General features: G+C 42.2%; 1 protein-coding gene across 12 annotated transcripts in view; it reads left to right on the forward strand.

The window, feature by feature from the left end:
- The window catches only part of VPS13D (vacuolar protein sorting 13 homolog D), a 221,325-nt gene that overhangs the window by 24,063 nt on the left and 175,359 nt on the right, over window positions 1-21,903 (forward strand). For all 12 annotated transcript variants that reach the window (XR_004973974.1, XM_036348853.1, XM_036348857.1 and 9 more), the window contains 11 exons: window positions 25-204; window positions 1,647-1,777; window positions 2,905-2,980; window positions 3,386-3,556; window positions 4,715-4,845; window positions 6,535-6,667; window positions 10,161-12,365; window positions 13,620-13,771; window positions 16,002-17,036; window positions 19,190-19,280; window positions 21,260-21,386. Coding sequence is in view for 11 of the 12 variants with exons in the window: in XM_036348853.1 (XP_036204746.1) it covers window positions 25-204; window positions 1,647-1,777; window positions 2,905-2,980; window positions 3,386-3,556; window positions 4,715-4,845; window positions 6,535-6,667; window positions 10,161-12,365; window positions 13,620-13,771; window positions 16,002-17,036; window positions 19,190-19,280; window positions 21,260-21,386 (4,432 nt within the window). In the remaining variant the exon portion in view is untranslated. The remainder of the gene's footprint in view (window positions 1-24; window positions 205-1,646; window positions 1,778-2,904; window positions 2,981-3,385; window positions 3,557-4,714; window positions 4,846-6,534; window positions 6,668-10,160; window positions 12,366-13,619; window positions 13,772-16,001; window positions 17,037-19,189; window positions 19,281-21,259; window positions 21,387-21,903) is intronic.

Here is a 21,903-nt window from a genome sequence, read left to right on the forward strand (position 1 = left end):
ACGTCGTTTCTTCCTCGTGGGCAGGCACCGAGGACTTTTTTGACCCCGCTGCGGACGCCTCCTGCATGAACACATATACCAGGCGGGACCACGTCTTCGCCAAGCTGAACTTGCAGTTGCAGCGGGGCACCGTGACTCTATCACACCAGGAGCCAGGCACTCCTCAGACCCAGGAAAGTGCTTTCATGCAGCTTGAGTTTTCAGGTACTGCCCCAGAACCCCCGGCTGGTGTTCATCTCTCAGGGTGCCCGTGTCCACGTGAATCTCATTATTTGAGTAGTTACGTTCTGGAAAGTCACCTCGATCATTGTCCCCAGGGGGAAGCGCACAGTTAGGTGCCTGGGAGCCTCTGGCTGTAACACCCATTAACCGATCAGTACAGAACCTTGTCTTACCTGTGATGCGTTTAAAGACACCTATCTAATATACTGTTGATTCATTAATGCTGAACTTACGGCCAACAGTAGTGTAACGCCTGCCTGAGTGAAGCTTATCTAACACAGAGATTTTTCTCTGTGAGACACACCACAGCCTTTTTGCGCTCAGGGACACTAGACGGCACTTCAGCACTATGCGTGGGGGCCATTGTGAGCAGTGAAATCCACAAAGAGCAGGAAAAGGCAAAAAACCGGCACTTAATGGACCCTGAAGAGGGCACAGTGTACAGTGTGAGAGCTGGAACAAGAAGGCAGAGCGCGCTTTGTTCAGTCTCAGCTGGGAACACACATTTTTTGCTGCCCTGCCCATGTCCTCGAGAGCATCGCGATCATTGGTTTGGGGGCGACAAATACATTTTAGTGAATAGACACACTCGCAAATACAGAATCGGCCAATGATGAAGATCAGCTGTGTTTGACTTCTTCTTGTGACTTTGAATTATAGTTGTATAAATAAATACAGAGGTTGGTTTTTACATCTCACAAATACTTCATTTCATAAGATAGTCACTTACCTGAAGTTTCTAGTGTAGCTTAGAAATGACCCCCCCCCCCCCCCAAAAAAAAGCCAGTTTGTTTGACTTTATAATCTTGAGAGTCGGGATTTTATAAATGTAATATGGACTAGCCCAGCGGTTCTCAACCTGTGGTCGCGACCCCTTTGGGGGGGTCGAGCGACCTTTCACAGGGGTCGCCTAAGACCATTGGAAAACACATACATAATTACATATTGTTTTTGTGATTAATCACTATGCTTTAATTATGTTCAATTGTAACAATGAAAATACATCCTGCATATCAGATATTTACATGATGATTCATAACAGTAGCAAAATTACAGTTATGAAGTAGCAACGAAAATAATTTTATGGTTGGGTGTCACCACAACATGAGGAACTGTATTAAAGGGTTGCGGCATTAGGAAGGTTGAGAACCACTGGATTAGCCTATTGCTTGAATTTAATTGTAAAGTGCTCTATTTAAAATTTGTTCTGCTATGAAGTGTCTGATAGTCCTTATATATTTGTATAGGTTGATTTATACACATAGACGTATAGATAAACAGATAGGTTTTTTTTTTTTTTCCTATTTCAGGGCAAAATAGTTCATGATATCTAATAGTCCTCTGTAAAATATTATACCTAATGCTTATAAAGCACTTTAGGCTGTCATGGCGTAGTATCAACTCTTATATTTATTTTTTTATAGATGTAAAGCTTTTGGCAGAATCCCTTCCTCGAAGAAATTCTTCCTTGCTTCTCGTCCGGTTGGGTGGCCTGTTTCTTCGAGACCTGGCCACAGAAGGAACGATGTTTCCTCTGCTGGTCTTCCCTAATCCAGTATGTACAGCGGTGGGGTGGCGAGTCCATCTGGGTCTGTTTTAGGCAAGCAATAGTTAATAGTAACTTGATTCACTTTGACATTTGATCATCTTGAGACATGGCCAATTAGACAATCTGGAGTTAGATAAGTTTTTTATTTATTTTTTATTTATCTATTTATTTATTTTAATCCTCACCCAAGGGTATTTTTCCCATTGATTTTTAGAGGGAAGGAAGGAGGGAAGGATGGAAGGAAGGAGGGGGGAGAGAGAGAGAGGGAGAAACATCTATGTGAGAGACATTGATTGCCTGCCTCCCACATGTACCCTGACTGGGGCTGGGCATCAAACCTGCAACCCAGGTACGTGCCCTTGACTGGGAATTGAACCCAAGATCCTTTGGTGTGCGGGCTGAAGCTCTAACCATTGAGCACTCTGGCTAGGGCTAGATAAGTTTTTAACATTTGTTAGAGAGCAAATGTTGGTGGGATTTATGGCAGTGCCCTCTTCCTCCCCTGTGTTGTAGCAAACATGCAATAGTTTGCTCTGATTTGGAAGAAAATGCCATTAGCACCGCTGTTTTCTGCATTTCAGGGTTAATGTTTGAGTTTCCTCTGTGTGTGACAGACCTTTGTAAGCATTCTGACTCTTAGTCACTTGATAGGACCTATTCTTTTTCTAGAGTTCCAAGAAAAACCACCTCAATTTCCCTATATATGCTAATTTTTACATAGAATATTATTTATTAGTTAGATCTTCAGTCTTAACAAATTGTCCAAGATATGGTCAGAATAATTGAATAAATTTAGCCACTTACTCTGCCCATGATATTTTTTGTTGGGGGGTGTGTGGACTTGTGGAGATAGTGGGAGTGCAGAGTGAGAGTTTGAACAGCTGTACACAGTTAATATTCCTTATTTAGCAGTCATTCATAAAATGCTCGGAATGCCAAGTAGCATTGTCAATGCAGAAGAAAATACGTGTTTTCACTAGGTTGGGAAAAAGGCACACACTAGAGGGATCGTTCTGCAAGTCATCTGTGATCTGATGTCAGATGAGTTTTGATTTGATTGTGCTCGGTGAGAGCGATGCCAAAGCATGTGTGCCCTCTCTCGCTGACATTATTCATTTTGTGTGTGTTAATAGCAAAAAGAAGTTGGCAGAGTTTCACAGTCTTTTGGTCTCCAAACAACATCTGCAGACAGAAGTGATCACTACCCTGGTAATTTGTAATATGTTCTTAAAACTAATCCTGGAAAATACGATGATTACAGATCAGTAGTCTTGGTTACCCGTAAAAGAGGGGGCGTGTCCTGTTGTGTGGCCAGTGCTTTGCTGTGTGGAGCCCTGTTTGACTTGGAGGCAGCCTGGTGCTCTCTGGGGCAGCCTCCTAGGTCTTCAGAGTTCTTGGTTTTCATAATGGGAGAAAAATGCAACCATCTTTCTTGAGGAGTCCTGTCATAATTAAGGGTCAGTCCTTATTAAGGGTCATAAAATGTGTGTAAGTGTGAACTAATTGGAAAATAATTTAGGAGATGTCTTTTTTCCCGAATGCCTCCTGGGTCTGTTAAGAATCGGTGGTTGATTTTGCCGTGTTCCGTTTTCTCACTCCGGTTCTTTCCTCCAGCTGCAGACCCAGAGGCTCCCGTGTTTGAGATGCTGTATGAAAGAAACCCAGTGCACAGCCACTTCGAGAGGCGGCTGAACGTCAGCACCAGGCCCTTGAACATCATCTATAATCCCCAGGCTATTAAAAAAGTAGCTGACTTTTTCTACAAGGGAAAGGTTCATACCTCAGGTTAACTTTTTTGTTTGTTTGCTCTAATGTTCCTTTCTCAAGACATCTTTCCTGTCATTTCTGGCACTCTGGACAAGGCTTATTGCACATTCAGGTGGCCTGTAGTGGTAGAAAAGGCCTTAAATCAATATCCTTAAGTATTTTCTTTTTCTTTGCCTCTATTTAGCAAACATTTTTTAATACTTCCCATTCCATTCGGATGGCAGTTTCCTTGGCTACCCAGGATATTTTAGATCACTTGAATTTAGGAGGCATGTCCAAGAATTTCCTTCTAGGTGGCAGAGAGGATGAATGTCTGTTTTGCGTGCTTGGTGCAGCATTAAATACTGCAAAGTTCATCATTGCCCTCTCCCACATCACTGCCTTAATGTCTTCCTTTGTTTTCTGCAGTAGGTGAAGAAAAGGTACTTTTGTTGAAGGGAAATTGGTAAAACAATATTACTTGGCTGAATGTATCCTCTCCCTCCCTCTTATAATAATTAATGAAGCTGTTTTAGTTTTGGGTCACTTTTTGAATTCTTTTCATGTAAATACTAGCCATACATGTCTTGGCTTCATTGCTCCTTCACTGGTAGAATATAGAAGGCATTTCCCTCTAAATTCCATGTCTTCTTTCTTTTTTTTTTTTAAAAAAAAATATTTTTATTGATTTCAAAGAGGAAGGGAGAGGGAGAGAGAGAGAAATATCAATGATGATAGAGAATCATTGATTGGCTGCCTCCTGCACATCCTCTACTGGGGATCGAGCCTGCAACCTGGGCATGTGCCCTTGACCGGAATTGGACCCGGGACCCTCAGTTTGCAGGCTGACGTGCTGTCCACTGAGCAAAACTGGCTAGGGCCCATTTCCTCTTTCAACGTAATGTCAGGCTTTTAAGGTTTTGAAATAAAATAGTTTGGACTCTTTCAGACAATAATTTAAGAAATTCTAGTACCTGATGTACCTTCCCTGCCTTTCTCCTCAGGGTTGTCCCTCACCCATCTGTGCCTCGTTCCTGTTACCCTATATAGTGCCAGGCCAGGCTGGAGGAAGGAGCTGTTGTCATAGACTGTTTTTTAGTTTTGGTGGAAATTCTTGGTGAGAATAGATGTCGCAGCGCTTTCGTCCACCACGCCATTTGAAGGGTCTGATTTTCCTGTCTGTTTCCAATCTTGCAGGCTTTGGTTATCAGTCTGAACTTGAGTTGAGAGTGGCTGAAGCTGCCCGAAGGCAGTATAACAAACTGAAGATGCAGACCAAGGCAGAAATCCGTCAAACTCTCGATCGTCTGCTAGTGGGTGACTTCATTGTAAGTGGCTATATGTAAACACTCTTGCGGGGCTGGGGAAAGGGCAGGTAGGTGCTCTGTCAAGTTCTTTACCTGTTTTGGATGGGCATGCTTGTATCAGTTACACTGATTAAATTGAAACTATGAAATCCTTATCAGCTAGCAAAAAAAATCTTATGTCTTTTACAGTCAGAGTTTAGTGAATTAAAAAAATCAAAAATCAAAATGAATGTTTGTGACCAGATCATGTTTCTTCCTTGTACCAAATTTGGAACATTCTCAAGACTCATCTTTGTTCCATTTTCTAGACCTGATATTTTATAAATGTTTCACTTAAGAGTACCCCCTTTTCACTTACTGTTACCAGAAGAAAAATAACCAGATTTACCCCTCAGTTTCCACTCCAGGATGTGATGGTCACTTTGTGATGCTAAGCGACCAGCTGATGCAAGGATGTCATAGCCAGGGAGAGCCAAAAAACATCAGTCCCGCCCAACCGTTTCCTAACGCCAGCATGGAGGTGCACTGCCGAGATGAGGCAGTAGATGGCGCAGTTAGAGTGTGGCTTCTTTTGGACAGTGCAGAGCCTGTTGGGGTGTAAGGGGTGGGAGGCCTGTTCTAAGTAAAATGTTTCAGAGTCTGTGCATAGCATGGGATGGAAAATCAGCACTGTTTTCTGTTTTTGTGTGTGCATTTCAACACAAATTACAATTAGTGTCCTATTTTCTTAGACAAAGATTTCTTTTTGATAACATACACATTATCTTTTATTACATACGTGTAATTGAGACCGTTTTAGTTGCAGGGAAGAACAGGTGACAAATTCATGAGTTGTTCTGTTTTTTTAAATATGTTTCAAATGTCAAACCTTATGTTTTTCATTAATGTACTCTGGCTTTAAAGTCCATAGTTACTACTGTCTGTCCTATATAATAAAAACCTAATATGCTAAGTGTCCGACCGTTTGACCGTTTGACCAGTTGTTATGATGTGCACTGACCACCAGGGGGCAGACGCTCCGACTGGTAGGTTAGCTTGCTGCTGGGGTCCAGCCGATTGGGACTGGGCGACATGGGCCGGACACGCCCTGGAGCCCTCCTGTGGTCCCTCCCCAGCCCCGATTGTGCACTGGTAGGGTCCCTGGCCTGGCCTGCGCCCTCTTGCAATCCAGGACCCCTCAGGGGATGTTGGAGAGCCGGTGTCAGCCTGATCCCCACAGGCCAGGCCGAGGGACCCCACCAGTGCATGTGCACCGGGCCTCTAGTGAATAAGTAAAAATATTTGGATTTCTATGTTTAGTTCCATCATTTCTGCAATACTTTATAGTACTAAGTTATGTAGATTTAGGAACAAGATCTTTCTTTTTTTTCAAAATATATTTTATTGATTTTTTACAGAGAGGAAGGGAGAGGGATAGAGAGTTAGAAACATCGATGAGAGAGAAACATCGATCAGCTGCCTCCTGCACATCTCCTGCTGGGGATGTGCCCGCAACCCAGGTACATGCCCTTGACCGGAATCGAACCTGGGACCTTTCAGTCCGCAAGCCGATGCTCTATCCACTGAGCCAAACTGGTTTCGGCAACAAGATCTTTCTTAAAGCATCAGTCGTCACAATTAAAGAAAGGCTTGAGCCCTGACTTATCAAGCTGTTCAGTTTCAGCAATGTAGTTAAAAGTTATTTAATTGTAGTTTATTTTATTTTTACAGGAGGACAGTAAACGGTGGACTGTACGACTAGATATTTCTGCCCCTCAAGTGATATTTCCCGATGATTTCAAATTCAAGAATCCCGTGTTAGTTGTTGTGGATCTAGGAAGAATGCTACTGACAAATACCCAAGGTATAGTGCGAATGGGAGTACTGAAAACATAACTTGGTAGGTTAATCTGTCTATGCTTAACCAAGTAAAGCTTAAAAAAAGGTTTGTTAACATTTAAAACTCCAAAGTTCATTTGTTACTTTAAAAATAACAGCTTTATTAAGATATATTTTAATATGTATAATTCATTCGTTTTTGGCATATTGCTAGAATTGTGCGTCTGTCACTGTTACCTAATTCCAGAACATTTTCATTATCCCAAGAAGAAATTTTAAACCCATTAGCAGTCACTCTCCATCACCCCCTCTCCCAGACCCTGCCAACTACTAATCTTTCTATCTCTGTGGATTTCCCTGTTCTGAACAAGAGGCGGCGGCGGAGGCGGGGGGGGGGGGGATTTTAGAGGATGTTTATTAAAGCTGGGGACAAGGAAGGGCTGGGGAAATGAGCCTAGGCTGGTCTGCTTTGGTTCACTACGAAGTCCAGAGAAAAGGGGGCCTTGGGGACAGGCTCAGGGGGTTTGCCTGGGATGAACTGCCGCTGCCCTTTGCTGCCCTGGTTGCAAGCCTTACAGGGTCCCTTAGCGTTTAGGAGGTGCATGTCTTTGGGGAAAGAAATGGGGGCGGGCATGGGTATGCTCCTGAGAGTCAGGGAGTGTGCCTGTTCTGAACAGTTTATAAGAACGGAGTTATGCAATAGGTGGCTTTTTATGTCTGGCTTCTTTCACTTAGCATAGTGTTTTCAGGATTTATCCACGTTGTATCATGCATAAGTACTTCATTTCCATTTAATGGCTGAATAATATTCCTTGTATGATGGACATTTGTGTTGTTTCCACTTTTGGCTATTATGAATAATGCTGCTGTGAACGTTTATGGGTAGACTTTTGTGTAGACATTATTTTCAGTCTCTTGGGTATATTTCAGTGTGGAATTGCTGGGTCATATGGTGACTGTTGCCAAATTGTTTCCTAAAATGGCTGCGCCGTTTTACTCTCTTACTAGCAGTGTTTGAGGGCTCCAGTTTCTCTACATCCTCGCCAACACTTGTTATTATCTGTCTTTTGGATTATAGCCATTTATATGGGTGTGACATAATATCTCATTGTGCTTTTTAAAATATATATATATTTTATTGATTTCAGAGAGGAAGGGAGAGGGAGAGAGAGATAGAAACATCAATGATGAGAGAGAATCATTGATTGGCTGCCTCCTGCACACCCCACACTGGGGGTGGAGCCCACAACCAGGGCATGTGCCCTGACTGGGAATCGAACTGTGACCTCCTGGTTCATAGGTTGATGTTCAACCACTGAGCCATGCCGGCCAGGCCTTTTTAAAATTTATTTTATTTATTTTTCTCATTGTGATTTTTATTTGTATTTCTTATGTAACATTTTATATTTTAATAAACATTATTTCTCAGCATTTAATTTCAGGAATAGAGATTTAATCTACTTAGGGATATTAGGGACATATATAAAAAGAGATTCCTGGCTCTGGCTGGTGTAGTTCAGTTGGTTGGAACATTGTCCTGTACACTGAAAGGTCGAGGGTTCAATTCCCAATTAGGGCACATACCCAGGTTGTGGGTTCGATCCCTGGTTGGGGTGCCTAAGGGAGGCAACCAATTGATGTTTCTCTCTCACATTGATGTTTCTCTCTCTCTTTCTTCCTCCCTCCCTCTCTTTCTAAAATCAGTAAAATCATATCCTTGGGTGAGACTTAAAAATCCTATATAATAAAAGGCTAATATGCAAATTGACTGAATGGCAGAACAATGGGTCGCTATGACGTGCACTGACCACCAGGGGTCAGACGCTCAATGCAGGAGCTGCCCCTGGTGGGAGAGTGCCGCTCAGCCAGAAGCTGGGCTCACAGCTAGCGAGCGCAGCAGCGGTGGTGGGAGCCTCTCCCGCCTTTGTGGTAGTCAGACATCCCCCGAGGGCTCCCAGACTGCGAGAGGGCACAGGCCGGGTTGAGGGACCCCCTGAGTGCACGAATTTCATGCACTGGGCCTCTAGTAAATAAATAAAAAATAAAGAGAGACTCCTGGAAGGTAATTTCATGCTATTATAAAATCCCCAATATAGTCATTTTTATCTTGAGATGGGAGGGAAGAAAGAGAGGATTCATGGCATAAGATAGATTAACACATTGTATGTGGGAAACGTATTTATACGTTTTACGTTGACTGGTAGTAGAGCGCGGGACACGTATTAATACGTTTTTTATAGACTAGCAGTAGAATGCGGGTAATGTATATATACGTTTATTTTTATACTTTTTTATTGCTCTAAAGGGGTGCTAACATGCAGATATACGAATTCCAAAGGACAAAATTTGGGTCTCTAACACATACAATGGTGAATTATGTATGTACTTCCAGGTATAACGGTAATCTATTCAACTGCGTAGAGTCATCCCTTCACACAATTCTCTGCCTCGCCACACATTCAGTGCGATTCTAAGAAAAATAATTCAGTATACATTTTATAGTAAATCACAAAAAGTTTCCTTGAAAAAAAATATGTAAAACTAAAGTTATCGTAATTTTACTGAACGTTGCCATTTGCGCAAAAAATTAGCAAAAATGGCCCGCGCCACCTGTTAGCGCGCGATAAAAACTACCCGCAAACAATGTGTTAAGGAAATTAAGGGAGCAAACCCAGTGGTTTTTTTCTTTTTAAGTCCTCACCCAAGGACATTTTTTCCATTGATTTCTGGAGAGAGTTGAAGGGAGGGAGGAGAGGGAAAGAGAGAGAGAGACATTGACGTGAGAGAGACACATCGATTGGTTGCCTCCTGCATGCACTCCCATCAGGGCTGAGGAACCTGCACCTGAGATATGTGCCCTTGACTGGGAATCAAACCCCTGACCCTTTGTTCCTCGGGCTAACGCTCTAACCACTGAGTAACTGGCCAGGGCCCCAGTGGTGTGTTATTGTAGTTGTCTTAGCTCTGCTCGGCTGTACAAGAGAATGTGAACACTGGGGCTAGAACATGAAATATTGAGAAATCACTGATTGCGCAGCACTGATCTAGGTGCTGGGGATACTGTGTTGAGTAAGACAGATGAAGCCTCTGTTCTTTTGGAACATTCTAGCGGGGGGAACAGAATGAGCACACAGACAAAAACAGGAAAAAGCAAAGACTTGTGGAGAGCGATGTAAAAAGGGTTGGGGATAGCAACTCAGGGCAGTGCAGCTCATGGTGGGGACGCAGTTTGGGGTAGCAGCTTGCTGGTTTGTGCACCCCGATATGTGTCCCTATGTATACAGCAGGTCTCTATGTTTTCTCATGTTTATATACTTTCTCTTTGCGTTTTGATTTCCAAATAATAGGTAAGTTCACACTGAGAAAAATGGTAAATACAGAATATCAGCTTCAAGTTTTTGTCCATTTATTTTTATTAAATGGGGGTTGGTTGATTCTCTACTTCTCTTGATCATTACCTTAAAGGAAAGAAGGCAAGAGCAGACATAGACTTTGAATCCTCTCTTTTCTACCTGCAGATGACTCCGAGAGGAAGAGTGTGGATGAGTCAGCCTCTGAAGAGAATCAGTTTAGTGATGACGAGTATATGACCCCTCTTGCCACACCTCCTAACACCCCACCCCCCGAGACGAGCAGCAGCAATGAGGAGAAAACACCTCCATTTTCTATCAGCGAAGAGCAGCTCCAAGCACATCTATTGAGCACAAAGATGTATGAGAGGTACTCCCTGTCGTTTATGGACCTCCAGATCATGGTGGGACGAGTGAAGGACAATTGGAAGCATGTCCAGGATATTGATGTGGGGCCAACCCACGTGGTCGAGAAATTCAATGTTCACCTACAGTTAGAACGCCGATTGATTTATACTTCAGATCCCAAGTACCCCGGAGCCGTGCTTTCAGGTAACCTGCCTGACTTAAAGATCCACATCAATGAAGATAAGATATCCGCCCTAAAGAATTGCTTTGCTCTCCTCACCATGCCAGAAATGAAGACTTCTGACTCTCAGATCAAAGAGAAGATTTTCCCCCAAGAGGGTCAGCGGGGAACTTTGCAAGACTCTGTAATGAATTTAACCCAGAGCATCGTGATGTTGGAGCAGCACACCCGGGAGGTTCTGGTGGAGTCCCAGCTCCTCCTGGCCGAGTTTAAAGTGAACTGTATGCAGCTTGGTGTGGAGAGCAATGGCCAGTACATTTCCGTGCTCAAGGTGTTTGGGACCAACGCTCACTTTGTGAAGAGGCCTTACGATGCCGAAGTCTCCCTAACTGTTCATGGTTTGCTCCTGGTGGACACCATGCAGACATATGGTGCAGATTTTGACCTTTTGATGGCGTCACACAAGAACTTGAGCTTTGATATCCCAACAGGAAGCCTCCGGGCTAGCAGGTCCCAGTCTCCTGTCTCTGGATCCAATGTGGCCCCCTTCACTAATGTTGTCACTGTGAGCGACCCGTCAGCGGCTAGTGTCTCACTTGACAGAGTTCTCACCAAAGAACAGGAGTCCCTCATTAAATTGGAGTATCAGTTTGTGAGTTCAGAGTGCCCATCAATGAATTTGGATAGCACTCTCCAGGTGATTTCATTGCAGGTAAATAATTTGGATATTATTCTAAATCCAGAGACAATTGTGGAGCTGATTGGTTTTCTTCAAAAATCCTTTCCCAAGGAAAAGGATGATTTGAGTCCCCAACCTTTAATGACTGACTTTGAAAGAAGCTTTAGGGAAGAAGAAACTTACCAAGCTACATATGAACAAAACACCGAGGTTGCAGTGGAGATCCACCGACTTAACTTACTGCTCCTCCGGACAGTGGGAATGGCGAATGGAGAGAAATATGGCAGAAAAATTGCGACTGCTAGTATAGGTGGCACCAAAGTCAACGTCTCAATGGGGAGCACGTTTGACATGAATGGTTCTCTCGGTTGTTTGCAGCTTATGGATTTGACACAAGATAATATTAAGAACCAATATGTTGTCAGTATCGGGAATTCCATGGGCTATGAAAATATCGTCAGCGATATCAGTTACTTTGAATCTGTATTTGTCAGAATGGAAGAGGCAACCCTCCATGAAGCGTTGAGTTTCACATTTGTGGAGAAATCGAAGCAGGAATGTTTTCTCAACCTCAAGATGGCTTCCCTGCATTATAACCACTCTGCTAAATTTCTGAAGGAGCTGACATTGTCCATGGATGAACTGGAGGAGAATTTTCGAAGTATGCTGAAAAGCGCAGCCACCAAAGTCACCACCGTGCTCGCTACCAAGACAGCCGAGTACAGTGAGATGGTGTCACTCTTCGAAACTCCAAGGAAGACGCGGGAATCCTTTAGCTTGGAAGACAATGAGATCTATGGGTTTAGCCCAGCTGCCTCTCATGCCGACACTGTAAAGCTAATCTTGAACATAAACATTGAATCGCCAGTTGTTTCTATCCCTCGGAAGCCCGGGAGCCCGGAGTTGTTGGTAGGACACTTGGGACAGATATTCATCCAAAATTTTGTGGCAGGAGATGATGAATCCAGAAGCGACCGTCTGCAGGTGGAAATCAAAGACATCAAATTGTACTCTTTGAATTGCACCCAGTTGGCAGGCAGAGAGGGTCCTGGGTCTGATGTAAGCCGGACGTCTTACCCTCCCTCTGGGTCTGCCAGTACCAACAGCCAGGAGGAAGCCCATTTCACCCGACATGATTTCTTTGAATCTTTGCATAGAGGTCAAGGTGAGGAGTATTAATCATATCTCATTTTATTTAAAGGCTAGAGGCCCGACGCATGAAATTTGTGCAAGAGTAGGCCTTCCTTCCCCTGGCTGCCTGCACCAGCTTCTCTCTGGCACCCGGGACCTGGGCTTCCCTCGCAGCTCCGTCTTCCTCTGGATGGTCGTCTGGTCTAATTAGCATATTATGCGTTTATTATTATAGATTCCAAACCCAGCTCATGTATACTTTGCTTAAAGCAACAACAAAAACCTTTTTTTTTTTTTTTTGAATTATCCCCAGTTACTATTTAAGAAATCACACTGGAATTTTAATAGAATGCTTCATATTAGGTTGATATGTTTTCAGCTTTTCCATCCAATGCCATATTTGGTGAAATAATTTTTTAAAGTGGCCCCCTTTGAAATTGGGTGAGTACTTATATATAGGGATGTTTCAGGAGTGGATTCTGTGAAAAGTACTGTTTAATTTGGTCAAATACATCTGCTTTTTTAATTTCTAAGCTGTCGGTATTTCCTGGTTAAATATCGTAGTCCAAGGCAGCTAGAGGGATTGACATAATAAGAATCTGAAATTTAGCCTGTGGATGTTATGTCTTCTTTTTAAAAGTGTCCTGTCATCTTTTGTAATGGGTTGGTTCAGGGTTCTAGGAATAATATGCCCAATCTGATATGCTAAAACCAAACGGTTCAATCTGTTGGTCTTGGCATCCTCGGAAATCAGGTAAGCCCTGGAGCATGGCTTTATTCATTGGTGAAGAAATAATGCCTTTGAGGAATTCTTCCTCTGTGCTTCTCAGATGTTAATTCGCTGATTATTTACATGCTTACCCAACGATTGCTTTCTCTGCTTGGTATAAAAGCTGTTCATTTAGAACCTTGTATTGTCCCGATTCTGACTTGGGCCCATTAAGAGGAATCCATCTATGTCTGGAAGCTGGGTAAGGATGAGCAAGTTGGTTTGAAAAATGCCAGCTCGGGGCTACGAGAAGCTTATTGTAAACCCTGGCCTGGATGCATGTTCACCACATCGTATTTTGAAGCCACCAAATGGAGCATGTCATGAAAATATTGTTTCTTTTTGTGTATAAATTGATCTTGTGCCTCTGCTTGCTCTGAGTTTTGATCTTGGGATAGTCATCAAAGTTTGTATTCAATCATGGACCTCCTGCTCTATTTCCTATATCCTGCTCTTAATCAGCGATAACGTGGTATGTAATAGTGTTTTCAGACTGTCATTTCCTCTCTCTTATGCCAGCCTTTCACATCCTGAACAACACCACCATTCAGTTTAAACTGGAGAAGATCCCTATAGAGAGAGAATCTGAACTGACTTTCTCCCTTAGTCCAGATGACCTGGGAACTTCTAGCATCATGAAGATCGAAGGGAAGTTTGTCAATCCAGTTCAGGTAAATACCTTGTTAATTTTCATGCCAGACAGTTACAGTCACCTATTTTATATTTAGAATATATATATTTATATATTTTCATACTATATATAAACTATTGGAAGGAAAATCTATAAATTCAAGGAGCTATCATTAATGCATATCAGTATTGATAACTTTGTTGTAGTCAACATGGAGTTCTTTTAGTGTGTCCTTTTATCCCTGGGGAATCAGTCTTATCAGCCGTCTTCTTGTGGAGGAGGGGTGTGTTTTATAGAGGAAGAGAGCAGATCCTGAATTCCATTGCCATTCAGAAACGAGGAAAATTATTGCTTAAAAAGGCAGTGTCTCTTTCCCAGGAGGACATAATTCTAGTCTCACTCTGGCATACGTGGCCCAGCCTATAAAATAATCTGATGATATCTAAGCTGTTGACAGATCCTTTCAGGGGAGAATTAGACTTAGTCTTGCCCGCTTTGAAATGAAATGGGCCTGGATGGGGATTACTTACGTGTGTGTGTACATATATTTGTCATCCCTTTTCCTTTAAAAGTGTAATTTTTCCTGCTTTCATAGGGATGAGAGAAAAGAGCATAACATTATAAAACAGCAAGGACAGGCAGGATCTTAGGACAGTGGATCCTAGGCTTGGGCAGTAATTGGTCATCAGTCTGTCAGGAGTGCTAACAGAAGGTGTGTACTTTTTCGTATCAGTGGTTCTTGAATATAAGTCTTTGGGTGATAGAACTGTCCCCAAAGCTTTTCTCTGCATTTTCATCTTAAATCTAGCACATAATGTTAATTCTATTGAATTATATTGACTTATTCTTGTAGTTGTTATTGCTTTACTATAGTTTTTGATATTCTTTATTACAAATGATTTTAAATTATTAAAAATAATTTTAAGTAATTTAAAATATCTTATTATGAAAAACTTTAAACATACACAAAAGTAGAATATCTAATGAACCTTATGCACCCATCACTCAGATTTTAAGGCAAATCCCAGACCCCATGCCATTTTTATCTATATTTTTGGAATGTATCTCTACAGACTACATACATTTTTGACACACCTACAATAATGTTATCATGTCTGGTGAAATAAATGAGGATTTCTTAGCATCATTAAATTTTAATCCATTTTTCAAAAATGTCTTTTCACTTTAGGCTTGTTCAAATCAGGGTCCAGACAAGGTCTGCACGTTGCATTTGTGGGTCTCTATTAATTTAGGTTCCCTCTCATTTTCCCCCCCAGGCTATTATTTTGTTGTGAAAACCAGGTCAGTTGCCCTGTAGAATGTCCCACATTCTGGATTAGCTGTTTGTTTGGTGTGTTACTTAACTTGTCCACCCACATTTCCTGTAAACTGTAACTTAACTCTACAGATTTAACTGGATTCAGGTTCATTTTTTGTTGTTTTGTTTTGTTTAGGCCAGACACTTCAGAGGTAGTGCCGTGGACTTCATAGTGCATTGTATCAGGAGACATGTAATGTTTGATTGTCCCTCAGTGATGCTAAGATTGGTGATTGTGTTCCGGTGGCAGGAACCTGATCACTTCATTGCAAAATTCTCATTCATTCATTCATAGAAGAGCTTATTCTACATGGATGAACCGTGATGGGATAAATTATTTAATTAGAGGTTACAAAATGATAACTTTCTAATTCTGTCATTTTTATATCTGTTTGGAATTCCTCTGTTAAAATTTGCTCTTAAGTAAATAAAATTGCTTGAAAGTATTTTAAATGAGAAATTGTAATTAAAAACAAAATAAGGGAGAAAGGAAACATAGGTAGTAATAGATCATTACTATTACCATTAAACTGCACTCTCTATTTGTTTAGCTGTAAACACAGGTGGTTATGCTGCTTGGTGATGATCAGTGGTTTTAGAACCATGGATCTTGTTTCTCAGCCCTGTGGTACCACCACGTTGGACTTGTAGCAGCATTCCCTTCAGTTTCTGCAGTTGTTCTTGTGTGGTTAGGAAGAGTGATTCAGGCCTACAACCAGTTGCACTTATTGAACACTTATTATGTATAGGTTATTCCATGAGGTACTGGGGGAGGCCTTTGAATAGACAGGGTCAGAGAGAGGCAAGGACAGAAAAGAAACAAAGAGAAAGTTCTTGCCATATAACCTCTTTGGAAACCCATAAAAGGCAACTTGGGTAATTTTTGGGCAGTGCAGCTGAGTGCAATTAATGATGGTAACAGAATAACTGATTTTTTTCTCTTTGCATACAGGTGGTGTTAGCGAAGCATGTGTATGAGCAGGTTTTACAAACACTGGACAATCTCGTGTATAGTGAAGACCTGAATAAGTTTCCAGTCAGTGCGGCCTCCTCACCTTGCCCTAACTCTCCTCTGCCTTCCCTCAGTACCTGTGGAGAACCTTCCCTTGAAAGGAAGGAGAATGGATTGTTCAGCCACTCCAGCCTTTCTAACTCTTCTCAGAAGTCCTCATCTGTGAAGGAGGTCAGATCTTTTACCCAGATTCAAGCCAACTTTTGTATATCAGAGCTTCAAGTTCAGCTAAGTGGTGATCTGACCTTGGGGGCCCAGGGGCTTGTGAGCTTGAAGTTTCAGGATTTTGAGGTGGAATTCAATAAAGACCATCCTCAGACCTTATCCATTCAGATTGCCCTGCGTTCTCTGCTGATGGAAGACTTATTGGAGAAAAATCCGGATTCTAAATATAAGAACCTGATGGTGTCTCGGGGAGCCCCTAAGCCGTCAAGTTTAGCACAAAAAGAATATCTTTCTCAGTCTTGCCCTTCGATATCCAATGTGGAGTATCCTGACATGCCTCGCTCTCTGCCTTCCCACATGGAAGAAGCTCCTAATGTCTTTCAGCTGTATCAGAGACCTACCTCGGCATCCAAGAAGAAGCCAAAGGAAGTCCAAGACCAGGACTGTCCCTTGACCCCACCTCCTTCTCCAACAGTAGATGAGCCCAAGACACTTGCTGGAAAGAGTAAATTTGATGATTCCTTGGTCCACATCAATATATTCTTAGTGGATAAGAAACACCCAGAATTCTCTTCCATTTACAACCGAATTAACCGGAGCATTGATGTTGATTTTAACTGCTTGGATGTGCTCATCACACTGCAAACTTGGGTCGTGATACTGGATTTTTTTGGAATTGGTTCCACTGCAGACAACCATGCAATGAAGGTACCTACGCCTGAGGATCTTCTACAAAACGTGAAGTCAGAAGCAAATGCTCTGCCAGAGCCTGAACTTCAGGATCCAGTTAACACCAAGCTGGATCTCAAGGTATCGGCTCCCTTTCACTCCTTGAAGTTCTAAGAATGAATTTTAGTTTGCTTATTGAAATGCGATCACCCATTGGCAGGGGAGCTGTATATATCTGTTACAAAAGGGTAGACGATGGCTTAGAAAAGGTTTGAGTGTAAATCCCATCTGGAGGCAGGGAAAGTAAACGGTTTAAAAAACTTCCTTTGGTTTGTGTAATTCAGTGGAATTACTTAGTTCCTCTGAGCCTCAGTTTTCTCATCTTCCATCATCTAAGTAAGATAACAGATGTAGCTGGTTTCATAAGACAACAGGACTATAACTGCCCCTCAAAAATAGACTTTTTTAGAATAAGAACTTTAAAAAAATTTTTAATGTAAAGATTTTCAAATATATCACAAACAGAGAGTATCTTCTTACCTAATAATAGACAAACATGTAAATTGACCGTACCTTTGATACGCTTACCAGCCAATCAGGAGAGTATGCAAATTAACCTAACAAAGATGGCGGTTAATTTGCATACGTAGACTCCAAGCCAGGGGTGGGCAAACTTTTTGACTCGAGGGCCACAATGGGTTCTTAAACTGGACCGGAGGGCCGGAACAAAAGCATGGATGGAGTGTTTGTGTGAACTAATATAAATTCAAAGTAAACATCATTATATAAAAGGGTACGGTCTTTTTTTTTTTTTAGTTTTATTCATTTCAAACGGGCCGGATCCGGCCCGTGGACCGTAGTTTGCCCATGGCTGCTGCAAGCAGTGGAGCGAAGCCTGACAGCCCTGGGGCCGGTGGAGCAGCGAAAGTCTCACGGCCGCGGGGCCGGCTCCAGCTGGAGCCCGGCCAGAGCGAAGGTCTAGGTGCCAGGTGCCAGAGGAAAACTGGTGCCAGCAGCCAGGGGAAAGGAAGGCCTTTTGCACGAATCTCTTTGTGCAACAGGCCTCTAGTCTATATATATAAAAGGCTAATATGCAAAGTGTCTCCTGGGGAGTTTGACCGGGAGACTGGGAATTCGATCGCTTGCTATGACATGCGCTGACCAACAGGGGGTGGCGCAGAATGAAGGGAGGCCCTGGCCAGCAGCCAGAAGGCCCCTATTGGCCCTGATTGCTGCCCAGACCTGGGGACCCTACCCATACATGAATTTTGTGCAACGGGCCTCTAGTAGTATAATGAATGCCCATGTACCAAAATCTGTGGGAATCATCACATTTACTTTTCTCCTTTTTGCTCTTTGCTGAATTATTTAAAACAGATTCTAGGTATCATTTCATCTCTACAAACTTCAGTCTTCATTCCTGAAAAATATAGACTTTTAAAATATAACTACAATGCATTGTTACATCTAACTACCTTAGCAAGAATTTCTTGGTACTACGTATTCCCTTATTTTCTCAAAAATGCTCATTTACTTGTGCATTGTAGAGGAATGAACGATTTAAGAAGCTTCATGTCTTTCCTTTGAGGTCTACAATTCAGTGGAATACTTTGCTTTTCTGAGCCATAGTTTACTCACCTACAAAATGAGGAGAATTAAAAGGACATTTGAATCTTTTGAATGGAGATTCAAATAAGGTTCACATGTTACAGTTGCTGTCATGTCTCTGAAATCTGTTAAGTAAGCCGGTTTTCCTTCTTCTTTATTCCCCCATGTAGTTGACTTGTAGAAACTGGGTTAGTGTGCTGTAGGGTGTCCCACATCTCGGATTTGCCATTTGATTCTTTTATCTTCTAATTTTAGAAATGGAAGTTAGTTCTAGAGACTTGATCAGATTCAGGTTCGAGTTTTTGGTAAAAACATTTTTTAGGTGGTGCTGAGTGCATCCTATTACTTTACGCCAGGAGGTATAAGACATCTGGTTGTCTCTTAGTGATGCTCCAATTCATGCTAAGATAGAGGGTTCAGGTGGTGACAGCATAGACAAGCAGCCATAGAGAAGACACTGCAGAGCCTGCGTTGTAGATTGCCCCTTTGAGTTCCTATCTTATCAGCTCTCTCCTTAGTCCTTAGATTATGGTTTGACTGGCTGAAGAAAGCTGAAATGAAATTGGCATCAATTTGAAGTTTTACCTTTCTGCTTCTTCCTTGACTTTGTTCTGTTGTTCTGTTAAAGGACACCCTTCCCCGCCCTCCTAGTAACATTTGTCTAACTTTGTCTTCTGTGTGCTTAGGTTCATTCACTCTCTCTCGTGCTGAATAAGACCACCAGTGAGCTTGCTAAAGCAAATGTGTCCAAATTAGTGGCACACCTGGAAATGATTGGTAAGTGGGGAAAAATCAAACTTGCAAAATCTGGTAAGAATTTGAACATCTTGCTCACAAATCTAATTGTCCTCACATGCTGAGTAAGGTGTGGAATCAATGGCTTGATTGCGCTTATAGGCCTGGCCATGGTTTATGACATTGATTCTCGATGCTTCCTTATGGATGAGAATCATCTGCTCATCTTGTTAAAAATGCAGGTGTCTGGCACAGTTACCCCACTCCCGCCCCCATCTCAAGAATCTGATTCAGTAGGTTGGGATGGGGCCCTGGTGTCTGTGGTTTTAACAAACTCTGTCTGGTGATTATATAATTTTTTTGTCTAAACTGGGACATTTTTGAGAGTGAAAGGAGGCATTATTAATGATTACATCTGGGGAACGATTATTCGCTAATTACACCTGGTGTGTAACAGGCTGTTTCTGGGAAACTAGGGCGTATGTTCATTCGATTTATTGCAGTAAAGAGGGGGAGTTACCAACAGGGGGTGTGATTTTAGGCAGGATGATATTGTAGCAAACCTGGCATTCTTTTTTTTTTTTTAAACCCTCACCTGAGGATATGTTTTTACTGATATTAGAGAGAGAGAGAGAGAGAGAGAGAGAGAGAGAGAGAGAGAAAGAAACATTGATGTGAGAAACATCTAATTGGTTGCCCCGTATGATCAGGGATGAAACCTTTTGGTGTACGGGATGACACTCCAGCCTGAACCACCCGACCAGGGCCTTGGCATTCTTTCCAGTGGGACTCTGTAAGTTGCAATTCTTACAGAAAAACTGTGATCAGCTACATCAAATTTTAAATAGTAGGGATCTCTAAAGTGAATAAAAAACTATTCCTTCCTTAAGGACTAGGTAATGAAATATGGACGACTACAAGGCTCAAATGTTGACCCTGTAGTTAAAAACAAGAATGTCTTTTGGGGGAGGAATGAACTGAAGTTGAGGTGTTTTTGCCTGGTATAAATCAGTGTCTAAAAGATGCCTAGCAGAGATAGTTCTTTGAAATTGGAGAAGCTTGGGTATTTCTTTGAGGAAATTAATAAAAAATTAGTATGTGCTTTTGACTCATTGGGAGCTGAACTGGTCATCTGTATATATAAAAAGCCAGTGTCCATGATGACCAGGCTGATCACACGACCAGTCACCCTGAGGTCCCTCCCCCACGGCCCACAGGCTCCGATCACAGCAAGGTGGGTGGCGGGCGGGTGGGGCAGTGAACATGGCAGGCAGCGGCAGGTAGGTGGGCGGGACTGCGAGCAGTGGTGGGCTACCACGCTCTATTTCACACGCTGGGCCTCTAGTTTTATATTGCTAATTATGATGATAAAATTTTACAGAAGCAACAGTTCAGCATATTTCTTTTTACTATTCACCCCTATTGGGAATGACTCAGTAGAGGTTCACTGCTCAGATGCCCGAGTTTCAGCAACCTTCTTTCTGCCCACCTTCCAGGGGCCTCCCTGCTGCAGTGTCAGAGTCTTTAGTGTCTATCTCATTAATGCTGTTTTTATTTATTTTTTTATTAAATCATACCAAAAGCCACTTAAGGTTGCTTGAATACCTGACACATGTCTAATACTTCCTTTTTCATTTTTTTATCCATAGTACAGTGAATAGAACTGAGGCTATTTCACTAATTCTAATTAGGAGTCTACTCTCAGAATGGATCACGCTCCCTATCTGTAGTTGTAAATGCTTTTCTCTTTAAATTGTGTACACATTTAGTTTTATTTCTTTCCTGTTGCAAATGTTCAAGTGTGATGTTGCTGTGTCATTTCAGTCCCCTGCGGACTTTTGCACTGAGACTACTTGAAAAGTTGCATAAAACATTTTTTCTGGGTGTGTTGGGATGCAAAAATTTGCTTTTGCCATGTAGTTTGATTAAATGGTGGGAAGTCTGAGGCATGTGTGTGTCAGACACATTGAAGGTGTGAGACAAAACAGGGTACGTAACGTGTTCTAATCTCACACCCCTAGAAGGAGACCTGGCCTTGCAGGGCAGCATCGGGAGCCTGTCTCTGAGTGACCTCACAGCCCACGGGGAGTTCTACAGGGAGCGGTTCACCACCAGTGGGGAAGAAGCACTCATCTTCCAGACTTTTAAGTAAAAACCTCCATCTTTCTCACTTGACATTTTGTCATTATTGCTGGCTGTTTCAAATTCGTGTTGACTCATCAATGAAGAAAAGACTTAAAAAATTTACCTTCTTACACAAAACTGGTATGATCTAGTGGTGAGGAATCCTGATTCCTATTGAAATGGATCTGTGCTGACGTGGGCTCCTCGGGTTTCATAAACAGATGGGCATGATTGAAATACTTCTGATTACTAAAATCCCTGGGCTCATGCCGCTCTCCCACTAACTGGTTATGTGATCTTAGGCAACTCATTTCATCTCTGTGCATCTGTTTTTGTCTCTAAATGTTGAGGGACTAAGATCAGTTTCCATCAAGCCGTAAACATTCTAGAATGATTGCAGCCTGAGAAAGTTGTTGAAGATATAGATTGTGCATATAGATATGCACAATTATAATGTTAAATTACATTGTGCATTTTTTTCTGTAGAAACAGTCTATATTGAATCTTTTCAGTTTTATAATTTAGAAGGCATCTTTAGGCC

The sequence above is a fragment of the Myotis myotis genome, unplaced genomic scaffold (genome assembly GCF_014108235.1).
Source record: "Myotis myotis isolate mMyoMyo1 unplaced genomic scaffold, mMyoMyo1.p scaffold_m19_p_2, whole genome shotgun sequence".
In the NCBI taxonomy this organism is placed as follows: Eukaryota; Metazoa; Chordata; class Mammalia; order Chiroptera; family Vespertilionidae; genus Myotis; species Myotis myotis.